General features: G+C 40.3%; 1 protein-coding gene across 6 annotated transcripts in view; it reads right to left on the reverse strand.

Moving 5' to 3' along the window:
- Positions 1–12,596, reverse strand: part of LOC117418172 (SUN domain-containing protein 1) — a 34,171-nt gene extending 21,575 nt beyond the window's left edge. For 2 of the 6 annotated variants that reach the window (XM_034030843.3, XM_034030841.3), the window contains exons 1-2: positions 8,798–8,995; positions 6,702–6,798 (exon numbers count right to left, since the gene is read on the reverse strand). In XM_034030843.3, coding sequence (XP_033886734.2) covers positions 6,702–6,778 — 77 coding nt within the window. In that variant the 5' untranslated portion in view covers positions 6,779–6,798; positions 8,798–8,995. Of the gene's footprint in view, positions 1–6,701; positions 6,799–8,797; positions 8,998–12,259 lie in introns of those variants that run through there. The other 4 variants (XM_059035629.1, XM_034030840.3, XM_034030838.3 and 1 more) reach the window with 4 other exon arrangements.

Below are 12,596 nucleotides of genomic sequence, written 5' to 3' on the forward strand. Positions count from 1 at the left end.
CCCATGCAAACTTTCTTTTCAATGTCTTTTTACCCACAGTGATCAAATTGTTGTGTCTGGAGTACAAGTAGCCAATATAAAAATAGACTGCAGGCAAAGAGTCAGTAAAAGGTTCTTATCAGGTGCTGCGGAAACTAAACCATATTAAAATTGCCAACATTTCTGCCAACCCACTGATGGGAAGAACTGGGGGTGCGAGTTTGTGAATGGAAACAAAGCACTCCCTTTGTAAGATTTAAAGTTCCATATAAAAACGTAATCATGTTGACATAGGGTTAAATCACACCCAACAAAAGACCAGTTCTCGCAAACAGACAACTGGGTGGGGCTGGTGCTTGCTTCTATTACATAGACAAGATAACAAACTTGGTTTACTTTATGGCATACAGAGCAGTTTTTACCCTTGATTATGTATGAATTGCTCAGATAATTAAAATACTGATTACGATCACAGGTACAAATCTCAAGCCTCGGCCGACTTGATCAAAGACTCCGGCTGGGCGACTCCAAGAAGGGGGGGGGGGGGGGGGGGGGGGCTGGTTTTGTACTGTATTTAAACCACTGTATTTTTGTATTAAGGGAACTATCCAAACTGGCATTGCAGATTTTTGATAAGAGTCCTGTAGGGTTAAACCTACAGTATTGTATGGTTTTGAAGATTTGTCCGTGCAGTTCGTATGTGATTACGTTCTGTACGGTGTATCGTTGGATTTCCCTTTATTGAAAATTACATCAAAAGGACTGGAATTATTTTTGAGAAATAAACAAACCTTTTAAATCTTACACCTTGGTATAATGTTGGGGAATAGCATGCTTTGCCAAATGGTTTGCAAATAGCATGCAGAAAAAAAAAGTTTAGGCCTATAACTGATATAATGTGGTAGTGGAATGGGTCACTTTCACTGGACAACACTGGCAATAGAACTTAACTGAGGAAATCACAGAATACAGCTGTGTAGCAAATATTAACTCAAATGTATGGTCTATACTGAAGAAATATGGTAGCCATGTTAGACTAGGGGTCTAACATGATTAACAGGGGTGGATCTAGTCTTGTAGCTTGACAGGTTCACTAAATTCTTCAATATACACAAGGTTCCCTGTGACCCCACCTCAACAAATATATAACATACTTTAAGGAAATGTTTCTTTCAGCGCAGTTTGGAACACATTTGCTAGTAAATTTACGTAGCATACTAAGAGTACAACTATAATAAGCAATACTTGGAGTTATTCAAATATAAAAATAGCTTCTGCCCATTTTGTTTCTCCCCACTCTTTCTCATAAGCTGAATCCAACTCCTGAAGTACAATAGAAGATCAGCTTTTCCCACAGCTAGCCAATCAGAAGTGACAGGGGCGAGACAAACACTTTTTAAAATGTTTGTGTGTAGGTGCTAGCCTTCCAAAATTCAACTTCCATCGCTCTAAAAATCTAGCCAGAGTTTCTTTCTAGCAACAGAACGAACATAGGTAAAATAAATAGTCCGAAAGGCAAAGTACAACGGTAAAACTTTTTGTCCCTCACACTAATCTTATTGTCCCGGACGTCGGGCGACATGAATTGCACACCCCTACAAGAAAAGACCCGTCTTCTCTCTCAATCTCCTCCTCAGCTCCACACTCTCCTACACAACACACCCCAAACAATTCACCTGTCCTTTTTATAGGGTGTGACCCAGGGTAACTAACTAACAAGCCATCATTCAATTACCACCTGGCCACACTTACACAATCCCCACACCAATTAATTAAACTCACCTGTGGCTGTGCATGGGCAGCCACAAAACACACATTTCTTAGTGTGCAGGCCTCTGCCCTGCCCACATCCTCCCCCTACTCTGCCACAATGGTTAATAAAACCCTGCAAATATGAAGTCCCAACTGGGGTCAGAGTGAGGCTCAGACACTTTGGCAGAGACCACTTTGTAAAATTACCAACAAGAAAAGGGTTAACCTTTCCTGCAGCATAAAAAAAAAAAAAAGACCTGACCAAGAGAATCACAGAATACTGTGTACCGAGTATGAAACCAGATCAGATAGATCTTGCCCACAGCGCTTCCATAACACTAGACATTACGAGATGCTAGCAGGTTTACAAACACAGCCTCTTCCTTCAAGGGGCTGCTTAAATATCACCCTCGCTCTCAAAAGAACACACAGCTGGAACAAACGGCACGATCCTTGTGGTTGTGGTTTGAGACAGTGCTCAATGGCTATGTGCCAGTCAATCACTATGGCAACAAGAACATGCCCTGCTCCCCAAGGACAGGGCAAAGCCGGGCATTCCTCCCTATGCATTGCATACAGCAGTGTACGCAGCTCTACAAGTGCTCTTGCAAAACCGATCTTGCAAAAGAAAAAATATGGCAAATGTCAATTCAACTATACATGGGACCATTTCAAAAGACAGTGCCGCCTTTAAATCTTGTCTAATGTAGGTGAACCCCACCTCACTTTCTGGCTCCCATACAGTTCTGGGCACCCCCTCCAGTTTTTTCACCCGATTCTTGTAGCTGCTCAGATCCTGCATTCAGTGCCTAAATATTATCCTTCAAGTGGTTACTAAGGAAACAACATGGTTGGTACATTGTTCTGCGTTTCCTCTATTGGTCACTTGAGACTTTCTGTTTGTGGGAATGCAAGAGTATAGCCAGTAATTCTATAAATAGTTCATTAAATAAGGGAGCAAAAAACAAAACAAAACAAAAAAAAACACTAGGGATATTTCAGACCTAGTCAGTAAATGCATAATCTGGCATTATTACACTGTTCAAATATTAGGGCATTTTGGGAATGGAATTTTACAATGCTGTTCTCCTCACTACTCCAGTTTTCTGAGTATTTATTTATTTATTTATTTATTTATTTATTTTGGCACTACACCCAGCCAGGTTGAGTTAATTCAGCATATGACTCCACTCGTGTCTCTGCTGAAACAACGTGGCAGCTGCACCAATGAAGAAGAAAAAATGCTGTTTCAGCAAAAGACAGAGCTAAAACCTTTTTTTATTGCTTATATCAGGATGGTGGGATACTATTCTGCAAGTGCAGCTGTCATTCGACTGCAGGGGTCGCTGGTGCGCGGCGAGCCGAGGACACCCTGGCCGACCTAACCCTCCCTCCTTCCCTTAAGCTATTCCACGGTCGGTAGTGGAATAGCTTGGACTCGAACCGGCGACCTCCAGGCTATAGAATGCATCCTGCACCACGCAGAGCGCCTTTACCAGATGCACCACTTGGGAGTCTCTCATGGTTGTTTCTTAATTAATATATTATCTGACAATGAAAAAACAAGTTCAAAGCTATTTTTCTAGCTTTATTGTGTAAAGGATGTAGTCATTACACTACACACCGTTGGTTTCATAAAGACATTCTGTCTGGAGACACACCTCTTGCTAAACTTAGCAAATAAGGCAGCAGAATTAACAAATAAACAATTGGGAGGATTAATTCTGAGTTTACATTAAAAGTACGCGATTTAAAATTACAAATCGGGTGATACACAGCACTGAACCTGTGTAGCAATGAGTCAGTTAACATGCCTTTTTTAAACAGGGTTTCATTTTTTATCGTAATGCCAGTAAAACGGTAAACTTAATTTGTGAAGTACTGTAAATAGGATTAAGGCTGCTAGCCACTAGACGCGATGCAGCCAGCGGAACTGAGCAGCAATGCATCAAAATGACTCGAATCTATACTTTTGATAAGTATATATGACATCACACGCGACGCGACAGGCGACGCGGGAGAGGCACAGGGCAGCACTGGGGCGGCGTGAAATAAATAGGATTGAGGCCTATTTTTTGTGGTTTGACGTGCGTTAACTAGGGCATTGAGCAATCAGAGAACAGCTTCAATGCACGTGGTCCAGCAGGGTGAAGCAGCATCCAAAATGATGGAGGAAACAACAATACTTATCGTTGAAAAAATACCCAGAGCTTTATTACAAAGGGCATCACAATTATAAAGATATAGATTTGAAAGATAATATATGGGAGTCCATTCCCAAGGAACTGGATTCATCCGACTTTAGTCTGGTCCCAGCGCAGTCGTATATGCGACGGATTACTGTATAGATTATGTGTCAGTGTATTTCTACACCCACCAGTATTTTGGGTTTGGGGTGATTAGGCTACGGCAGAGTGAATGCCCCATCTTTCTTAACGAGGGCCATGGGATTTGAACGCCCACAGAACAGACGGCTCAACATCTCCTCTAAAATGGCCTCCATCTCCACATTACAGTAGCACAGCCGGCTCACACACACAGAGACTGCTTTAGTCTCTATTTATCTTATCGGGCACAGGGCATTTTACTAGCCTTCCAAACCAGAGAGGGCAAGTACTGGGTGGGCTAAAAGGGTGGCTCATCCAAGACAAGTTCTTAGAACAATGTAAGGAAAGCAGCACTGCCAGTGCTGGCATGATCCTCCCTGCTCTGTGGGAGACTCAGTCTCCAGAGCTGCCAATTCAATCTGTAACTCAAGAACATTTCAGAGAAAATGCTTTCATTAGAGCTTCAGTATACTATGGACAGTGTGTGTAGGAAGAGTTTCAAGTGCTTAGGTTGGGGTTGGGAGGGGGACTTGTAGATTCCAGGAATACCCCACTAATTGTATAGATCACAGAAGAATGCAGTGAAAAAAAAAAATGCATACCTGTACGCTCAAGCATGACGAGTAAAATCATGTCTTGTACATAAGCAAGAATTTGCCTTTTTTTTTTTTTTAAATCGTTGAGTTATACTGATCTATAGAGCGAAGTGCACAGAACAAATCCAAAAAAATAAATAAAAACTGGCAAAAATGCAGTGCTGCTGAAATCTCAGCACTGAGGATCTACAGCCCTTTGAGATATTTAGATTTCTACAGTACAAAACAGCAAGGCAATAACTCAGACGTGCTGCACTCCTGCACACAAATCAAAGGGTTTAACACGATTATTGCTGCGGTTAAGAAACACCACACGCTAAACTCCGGCACCAGTAACCAGATTTCCTTCATTCACACATCCCTCTTCTTCCCACACTGAAAAGTCAGCCTCTGATCACTAGACCCTACTGCACAGTAGCGTTCCGCGGTATATTAATATCTACAGTAGATCATGATACCAAAATCCTAAAATACCTAATATCGGGGTAAAATAAATATCAAAGTATTGCGTTTGAGTATCGCTTAGCTTGATGCTTCACCTGCAGAGGAAAGCACAGGACCTTTAGAAGCTTCGAGTCACACTGCAAAAGTCTGCCAATGTAGACGGCTGCAGGTTCAGCATGAACACAACAAAAAGCACTTACAGTTTATTACAGTAGCCAGCTAGAGTGGTTGTCTTTTGTTTACTTTCTTTGCAAGATTAACAACCAAAACGAGCATGATGGGCCAAAATGCCTCCTCTCGCTAGTAAGCGTCTTATGTTCTTATTTAAGGTGCACTGGGACGTTGTTTTGACAGACAGTTGGCTTGAATACACTTTAACAGAATTCTGTTCTAATAGCATGCAAGAGGAAGGCATCTATTAGTAGAACCTCATCAAGTCATTTATTGAAGTCACCGTGTAAATCAGCTTCCACAACAGGGTTCCTTGCTCACATTTTCAGAGCACTTCTAAGATACCCCTGCATGTAAAACATCTGGCCTAGTTATACAAAGTCTGCTTCAAGGAAAGGATTTGTGTTATATAATTAAGAGGTCCCTTGTAATTGGAGTATTTGAAGCTGGCCAAAGCGCCAGAGATCTCTTTTTATATGCAAGAAATAAAGAAAATTGTGTCTTTTACAGCAAGTGTTGACCTTTCTTACCAGTTTTATTTGAATTTTATAGTTGGTGGCAATGACCTTTGAATGCACTGAATTATTTTCAGCAGAAATTCTCTCTTAAGACAAGTTGTTGGGGGGGGGGGGGGGGGGTAGATCATAACTACTGTACGGCTCTGCACATCTGCAATTCAGCACAATGACCAGCTCTGAAAATCAGAACAGTGGCTCCCAAGACGCCTTATCTAATCAACCTTGAATTCAGTCACCTTGACCTGCAGTACAAGTTTGGACTGAATTTTTGCAACAATTATCAATTTAAGGTTTTGAACAAATGTATAGCGCAAGCTTTCGTTTATTTAAATTTCAATAGTGATGCAGACTGACACCAGTACAGCAGTTTATGCGATGATTCTTAAAACTACAACATCCCCTTTAAGTTTATATGAAAACAGAAACCCTTTCACAATATTAGAAAATGGCTTACTCACAAGTCATGGGCTTAATTACCTTACACTACTAATGGAGGCAAGAATATATTTATAAAGCCTTATTGTTCCATTAAATTGCATTCAGACAAAAAAAGAAATGGACTTGACATGCTCATGCCCACCGAACTGACTATAAAATCCCATTTATAGCAAAGAAAACACCATCAATTTCAGTACTATAGAAGGAGAAAAAGCATTGCCCTGCAACTGAAACACACTTTATTGTACACTTGCAGTGGCTTAAACCCCCAGTCACAGCAAACTGCAAGGACACGGCCATGGTTTGTTGTGCAGAACTGCTAACATGTTACTAAACCTGCAGTGTGGAAGTGCCTTCCTTGACCACCGCTGCCTCCATGACTGGTTAAACCCAGTCCAAGACAATCGAGATAGCCGGCTGACATACTGAAGCACATTTACATTACTAGTATGTGAAAGGGGGGGTGTATTCCTCACCTGAGTGAATAGGTGTAGCCAGTGTTCTCTGGCACACACTGTGGAGGCGTGTATGTATGCAGTCGAGAAAAATCCATGGTCCTTCCTTTATATCATACTGTAAGAACGAAACATTTGGCACATGAGCATGCAGCTTTGGATTACAATACAGTACACACACACACAAAACACAAGCATATATAGTTCACTAGACAAAACACCACATTGTTCAGCCTGTCTCCAACCGCCACTAGAAAAACGAAAGCATATTCTCCACCTGTTCTGTGCTCCTCACGCAACAGAGAAAACAAGCCTCCTCTGAGACAACGTACCAGACAGCGAATTCTGTCAAGTCACAGAACTGCTAGGATACGTAGGCCAACGCTTGTTTGCAGATTACTAATGTGGACTCACAGTGTATGGAGACACACGCTCCTCCCCAAACTGATTTTAAAAGAAAGTAATAAAACAAAATCTTCATGATTTCAAAGTGCTATTAGTTACATGACTACATGCCCACACAGAAGTAATGAAGGGCAGTGCTTACTTCTCACCATGCAATACCACAACTAAAGACACAAGCGTCCAACTGTATCAACCGTTTTACCTTTGTAATGATGGCCAGAATAGAATTTACAAGTGCAATCAAATCATGCTTAATGTCTGGCTGCACAATTAACCGGAGCGTCACTAGAAAGTTGAAAACGGGTTATTTTATTACATCTGCTGCGTGCTAAAAAGATGATGGAATTTTAGCACAAGTATCCCAAAGACCTGGTTTTGCTCCACACACGTAATCGAATTTAGAAAATAAGATTTTTCAGATCGGTGATTTCAATCTATTTGCTTCTAGAATTAGGGGTGGTTAACATTAGTGTCTTCCTTCACAGTAATGCAAGCAGAAAGACTTTCCCTTGGCTGTACAGTACAGTCAAAACTTAGCCTATAATTTATAGTATAAAAGGACATCGATAAGGTCAACACAAAACACCACACAGGCTAATGTTTACACAACTATTCCAAGAGTATTGCTTCATAATAAAAGCTACTGGCGAGATGTAACATACTCTGTTTAGACACTGATGCCAGACACTCCCCTGGCATAAAGGGACCCAGAATCCTACTAGCGAAATTGCTAGAGGCCCACCTGCTTTTACAGAAAGTCAAATCAGACATATATCAGTTTTGCACACATTCCTGCATGTCTACATCATGCCTCTGGGAAAGGTATGGAAATGTTTTTGTGGAAGCAGTCACGGTTTGATGAATAATTGCAGTCAGTCAAACCGCACACTGCTACAATAACAATAACTGCTATTACAAAGGGTTAATCTTGCTTTAATCTTTAATCTTGCTAATGGCATTATCACTGACTGGAGACAGGCTGAACTATCGCACTCAGACACACACAACCAAGAGGCCCAATACACAGCTGGTGCTATGTGTGGAATCGTTCGCGTGCTCGTTTCTCCAGAACTCTTGATGTAAATCACTAAAACTACAGTGTATATACTAAACACTATTACTCCAGATTAAAAAGTCGATATGATTACTTAGGTAGAGTACTTCACTTGCTAATCGATCTTGCACGTCGTTTAAATCAAGATTGAAAACACACTTATAATTTGTCATGTATTTTGAAGGGAACATTTTATCATCCTATTTTAAACTACTTATTTGTGATGGCGTTTTAAAGTCATAATTAATGACTAACTACTGTCAAAAGGGATATTTTATCGTATATTTTACTATTTCTCCTAATTGTTTCGTAAATTACTGATTTTTGCTTCTCTGTAAAGCACTTTGTTGATTGGTTGAGTGAATATAGTTTTCACATGACTATTAAAAGGTGGTACATTTCGACTGCAAGATTTAATATCACATACATGCTTCCCAGTTGCGCACGGTGAGTGTTCGTTAAGCCTGTGCTAAAACCCAAGGCATGCACTGTGTTAAATGAACAAATAATCAATAATCACACAATTAGGCTAAGAAATATTCAGGCTCTCAGTGGTTTTCAAATACTGTAAATAGACAGAGTTCTGAAGAAAGTAGTCGCGGATGTGGAACAGAGACATGTAAATATACAATAACGTGGTAAAGTTGTTTTCACTTGCCCGTGCTGCAGTATCACAGTCCATCTGTCTAGGGCTTCTGAATGTGTAATGCCGACGGGGAAACCTCATAAAACCACGGTGTACTACGAACTGATCTCTGCATCGCGTTTTCTGAACCACGGATAAGGGTTCAAAGTGTATAACCTATCAATGTTATTCTCGATCGCCAGTACAGAATTCCAAAATGGCTTTCCAGACTTCACAAAGCCTTGGGATCGCTGCCCGGTCTGTCCCTCCCATTGTCAGTCAGGGCGCAGATTGAATCTATTGGCTAACACAGACTCATACCCAGCCCAGTGCGAGGCTCTAACATAAGAGAGCAACCTCTAATTTAATAGCAAACTTGCATCGAACGAAACCATAGCGAATGCATCCATCTGAATATGGGGACAGTGCACAATAGTGCAAAATCAGCGTATTCCCTCGCCGTTCAAGGGTTCAAACCCTTACTAGTCTAAGCACCATAGGATAAAAGAATAATTGATGTTGGCCAGATAGCTAGAAGCAAGTTCTGACCAGTTATCTTAAGGAGGGTGGGTCAAATATGACTCATTTTGGCCTTATAGTAAAAATCCTGGAATAGTGTTTGCCCCTTGTAAAACAAACAACAACAATAATAATAATAATAATAATAATAATAATCCAAAGAAATACTGTCCTTATTTAGGACGGTTTACTGTGAAACACTCACAGCAAATTCAAGTTGAACAAATCACACACTGCTGAAAATAAATGCTGCATAACAGATAGTAGATTACTATTTTTAAACCCAATATAGCGATTACACGTGACCAATTCATTTGGCTTTAAAGGTCGCTCACCACTAGACATGCTATTACCCTTTCCAGCGTGGTTGTGTTTCTCTAATACTGTTTTGATAACAGCAACCCACACACAGCATATTCACAAACATCAGGAAACATGGCTAGGCAACTTACATTTAGACACAAATATGTAGGTCATAGAGGTATTATTGTACCCAGTTAGTGTTTTACACTGGGGTCAGAACTTAAACTAGTCCCCCCTCCATCCCTCAAACCTGCATCTGCAAGTACTTGCAGCAGTAGGAGTTTATCACCAAGATTATACATCAGTAGATGTCTTGTATGTCATTCGTCTATAGCTGTCCAATCCTCCTATCGCACACCACAAGGTTATTTAAAGTTAACCTAAGACACTACTTCAGATTCAGCACAGAGAGGGGAACAAGAGGGTATAAATGGGTGCTGAGAAGAGTTTTTTTTTTTTTTAACACAGTTATAAATGCATGGAACGTGAAGTAGTAGGATCTAAAACACTGGGAACATTTAAAAAATACTCGATTCGGTGCTTTTAAATTATTTACTCCCAGTAGGGCAGAAAGGTGTGCTAACAAGTGGCCTTTTCTCATCGCAAACTTATGTTTAAGAAGTGTGACAGACAATGAATCATGGCACAAGTATGAGCAGCTGTTACCAAGTTCCCAGCTGGTGACCAAAGGGTTGTGGATCAAAACCTCCTCTTTACATGTGATTAGTGATGACCCCTGACCATGTCGCATACAAGCTCAAGGCTCAGAACTTGGGCACTGCAGAATTCCAATGGATAACTTTTCCAGCCTCAACCAGGAACAGCTCATTAAAGATCATTTACACCCTTCAGTAACGGTTGCAGAGGGAGGCAGCTACAGTACATAGCAGAGAATTTCCCAGATACAAAGACTTGTTGTCTTGCTTAACAGTGGAGACGCTAACCTCAACACCAGTCTCCAGCAGCACTGTGCAAAATAGGACCTTGAGTGAGGAAACAACAGTACAACAGTATGAATGCTTGCAGAGAACAAAAGGGCAAAATAGAATCCATTTTAATGTATGTCAACTAAAATTAGATCCTCCCATTTAATAGTTTAAAACATAACTCCGGGTTGCCTAGCAATATAACATGGGCCACACCCTTGCACTGATAGCAGGTCTTCTACATCCAGGAGATGCGATATAATTTCTGTTAAGCAATTTCCTATACATTCTGTATGATTTATTATTCTGGTTTAGCAACAGGGGAGGCATACTACTATATATCAGGGGTAGGCAACAACCAAGCCACTGCTAATCTTTAAAATAGACCTGGATGGAAATACCTATTTTGACGACATTAATATGAGTGCATTTGCACATAGATTTGACTATTTGCACAACGCTGCAGAAGGCATTCCCTGCTTTGGCTGTACAAGAATGCACTATTCAGACCCACACAAAATGCTGCCTCTCTATAGTTTAACAATACAGTACTGTGTTTACACATTGACCAGAGTAACGTTTCTCAGACAGATTCAAATCCAGGATCACTGTGGTCAGGACTAAAGCAATGACCCAAAAGATGGCCCATCCAGGAATGTTACAACTTAGCAAGTTCAAAACAAACATGCTGCGAGCTTCCAGCTTCCATACAATGCTGTGTGGGGAAAAAAGACTGCAATAAACACAATAACCAGGATTTTAATTATGACAGTTGTGTAGCCAATTAAAGGGCATGTATTGATCAGGGAAGCGTTTTTACAAGAGGGGGAATTATTGAAAACGCATTCCAAGCGGAGTTGTATTATATTATTGCCTCAGACTCGGTTCTGACTAGTCGTGCAGGTATCCTGTACCACATTATCCCGTCACTTGCATCGCAGATCCGTTCGACGCTGCACAAAAAGTTGCTCCCAGCATATCTAGACAGAATTCACTAAGCAAGTGCTCTGTAGATAGCATTCTAAAGCAAAACGAACGTGAAATGTGTTTGGAAATCCAAATCAAGGTTATATTACAGTACTATTCAATAAAAATAATACACAGCATGTATTTGTATGGTTATGATAGCTATCTACTTGGATTTCATTTTAAAAATCAATGTCTTTACTTCGGTCCAACAGCGCCCTCTGCTCCAGAATGTGTGCGTCACCAAGACGAGTGATGCCACAATACACCAATCGCAATCCACGCTCGCCAAGTGAAACCACCGTAAAGCCAATAAAAACGAAAGGGCGGGCCTCAACAGCACTCCCGCGAAATGTGAATTTTAATTGAAACCTGGTGGTAACTGTCACATCTGTGATCTCAAATCACTATAGTTATACAAAAAGACTGTCAATCAAATTGAGCGAATAAGCCGTGTGTGACAAAGTTTAAATTCCTTATAGCGGAGTTAAGAAAAAAAAAAAAAAAAAAAATTATATATATATATATATATATATATATATATAATTGATTGACTTGCAAACATGTAAACAATGTCTAGGTCATAATATTAATAACTTTACAAAAAACAGTAATACGATGAACAGATACTCATGTCTGATTACCATTTGAATAATGGTTCACTTACCTGTCCTATTAGTGTATAAATGGGTTACTCAAAAACAAACATCTGAAACATGAACAAACATTACAGTATTAACCACCTCTTGTAACTAGTATCAACAAATGGACAAAAACCTACCCGCTTTTCTCTCTCTTTATTTCCTTGTCGTTAAATCTCTTTCTTGTTTAATATTTACCGGCATATAAAAAAATGATTCTGGATTTCTTTTTTTCCTTGCCAAATCGTACACCATGCACAGGTTACAGATCCGTCTTCTTTGAATTAAAAAAAAAACATACGGTTCTCAACAATAACCAGAGATTTAACTCTCTCAAGTAAGTGCTGTTATATGAAAAAATTGAATTTGTACCCTAGAGCCTAGTTCAAACTTCACTACAAATTCCAAACCACCCGCTATTCCATTTGCTTCCACTTTATCCAGTTCTTCGCGGTCGGTGACGCCACCCTTTAAAAC

The sequence above is a fragment of the Acipenser ruthenus genome, chromosome 13 (assembly GCF_902713425.1).
Source record: "Acipenser ruthenus chromosome 13, fAciRut3.2 maternal haplotype, whole genome shotgun sequence".
Classification (NCBI taxonomy): domain Eukaryota; kingdom Metazoa; phylum Chordata; class Actinopteri; order Acipenseriformes; family Acipenseridae; genus Acipenser; species Acipenser ruthenus.